Below are 2,500 nucleotides of genomic sequence, written 5' to 3'. Positions count from 1 at the left end.
CCAGTCTTCGCCATTCGCATAAATCCTCTATTTGCGGCGCTGATAACAGTCGCAAACTAGAACAAACAATCATGCAATCAAGTGATCAATACTGGATCAAGTGATCAATACAGGATCAAGTGATCAATACTGGATCATGTGATCAATACTGGATCAAGTGATCAATACTGGATCAAGTGATCAATACTGGATCATGTGATCAGTCTTTGTTGTGATTATCTCAGTGACCAATCAGAACATGAGATACTGGATCATGTGACAGACACTCTCCAGGCATGGAGATCTCTGTAACGCCTGCACTGTAAACCCAGACAGTTCTACTAACTCATATACATTATGTATTCAGTACTTAAAACCTGGTATTTAGTTGACCCAACTTAATCATTTTTAAGTTAAGTTTACTTAAAAAAAAAATATATATATATATGTACTCAAATTGTATTATGTAATCGGTTACATCAAAAGTTTTAAGTACTCTGAACTTGTTCAGGTTTACAGTGTGTGCACATGTAAAAGACCAACGTTTTTTGAAATACTCCAGAGAGCAACCAGAACACACCATGTTGGATTATGATGTGCCACACACACTCCTCCCCTCAACAACAGACACGGAGGGTAGTGTGTGTAATGGGAAACCACACTTGGTTGTGACAAAAGAGAACTCACACTCTCCCTCTCTCTGTCTCTCTGTCTCTCTCTGTCTCTATGTCTCTCTCTCTCTCTCTCTCTCTCTCTCTGTCTCTCTGTCTCTCTCTCCCCCACAGATGCAGAGGGCAGTGTGTGTCGGAGCAGCCACCTCCTCAACATCACGCTGACCATGCACAGACTCCTCATCTCCTCCAAATCACTCCTGGACAGACTGCTGGCTCTATATCCTTTACCCACCTCCTGCCTCCTGCCTCCTCCCCCTCTCTATCTCTCTGCGCCTCCTGCTCCTCTCTGTCTCTCCCTCTCTCTGGGCTGCACCTCCTGCTCCTCTCTGTCTCTCCCTCTCTCTGGGCTGCACCTCCTGGTTCTCTCTATATCTCTCTGGGCTGCACCTCCTGGTTCTCTCTGTCTCTCTGGGCTGCACCTCCTGGTTCTCTCCCTCTCTCTGGGCTGCACCTCCTGGTTCTCTCTGTCTCTCTGGGCTGCACCTCCTGGTTCTCTCCCTCTCTCTGGGCTGCACCTCCTGGTTCTCTATATCTCTCTGGGCTGCACCTCCTGGTTCTCTCCCTCTCTCTGGGCTGCACCTCCTGGTTCTCTATATCTCTCTGGGCTGCACCTCCTGGTTCTCTCCCTCTCTCTGGGCTGCACCTCCTGGTTCTCTATATCTCTCTGGGCTGCACCTCCTGGTTCTCTCTATATCTCTCTGGGCTGCACCTCCTGGTTCTCTATATCTCTCTGGGCTGCACCTCCTGGTTCTCTCTATATCTCTCTGGGCTGCACCTCCTGGTTCTCTATATCTCTCTGGGCTGCACCTCCTGGTTCTCTATATCTCTCTGGGCTGCACCTCCTGGTTCTCTCCAAGTGCTCTGCTCACAGCCGTGCTCCTGTCTGGTTCCTGTGTGTTGTTGTTGTGATGGTGGAGTCTCATTACGGTCATAGACTTGTAAATTTAAATACCACCATGGGATGAGGTCTGCTCCAGGTGACAGCAGTGGGATCAGGTCTGCAGTGGGATCAGGTCTGCAGTGGGATCAGGTCTGCTCCAGGAGTGGGATCAGGTCTGCAGTGGGATCAGGTCTGCAGTGGGATCAGGTCTGCTCCAGGAGTGGGATCAGGTCTGCAGTGGGATCAGGTCTGCTCCAGGAGTGGGATCAGGTCTGCAGTGGGATCAGGTCTGCTCCAGGAGTGGGATCAGGTCTGCAGTGGGATCAGGTCTGCTCCAGGTTGTGTCTGCCCACGAAAGACAGGCGTTCCGTGTGGAGGAGGCCTGGTTGCTATTAGCAACGACACCGGTCCAAAAGCTACGGTGCTTGGATTGGCAACATGATCCCATGCTGGGGCCGAGTCATCATTGGCAAGAACATTATGGCGGTCCAATATGGCATCATACAGCTTTGTGTGTGTGTGTGTGTGTGTGTGTGTGTGTGTGTGTGTGTGTGTATGTCCAATATGGCATCATACAGCTTGGCCAGTCATGTCGTACACGACCACGTTACTATACCCTGTTGTGTTTACAGCTGAACAGCTGAACAGCAGAGTTCAACGCACACATCATAAAATATTTCCTGTGTGTGAGCTGTCACCCCCTCACACACTCGAGCAGCTATATGGAGGGGTCAGAATGGAAAGACACACAAGTGTGCGGTCTGGAGTTTCGCTTATCAGATGCAGATATACCTGTGTGGGCTGATCAGGGGGTTTTGTTTTGTCTACAGGTGAGCTCAGGGGCTCATGTATTCTGAGCCGCTCATCAGCACAGCTTTGAGACGCTCTCTGTTAGGAGGTGATATTCTCAGGTGATTTTCTGAGGTGATTCTGAAACTCTCTGTTTGGAGACGCACAGGTGATTTTC

General features: G+C 49.7%; 1 protein-coding gene across 1 annotated transcript in view; it reads left to right on the top strand.

Annotated features, from left to right (window-relative positions):
- The window catches only part of LOC308374508 (RAS guanyl-releasing protein 1-like), a gene marked incomplete at both ends in the record, with an annotated part of 40,633 nt that overhangs the window by 10,085 nt on the left and 28,048 nt on the right, over positions 1 to 2,500 (top strand). Inside the window, one exon of the mRNA XM_080850289.1 lies at positions 765 to 877. Coding sequence (XP_080706415.1) covers positions 765 to 877 — 113 coding nt within the window. The remainder of the gene's footprint in view (positions 1 to 764; positions 878 to 2,500) is intronic.

Source organism: Sprattus sprattus (assembly GCF_963457725.1).
Source record: "Sprattus sprattus genome assembly, chromosome: 13".
Taxonomy (NCBI): domain Eukaryota; kingdom Metazoa; phylum Chordata; class Actinopteri; order Clupeiformes; family Clupeidae; genus Sprattus; species Sprattus sprattus.
The sequence above is the reverse complement of the archived record's forward strand: the minus strand, read 5'-3'. Positions and strand labels throughout refer to the sequence as shown.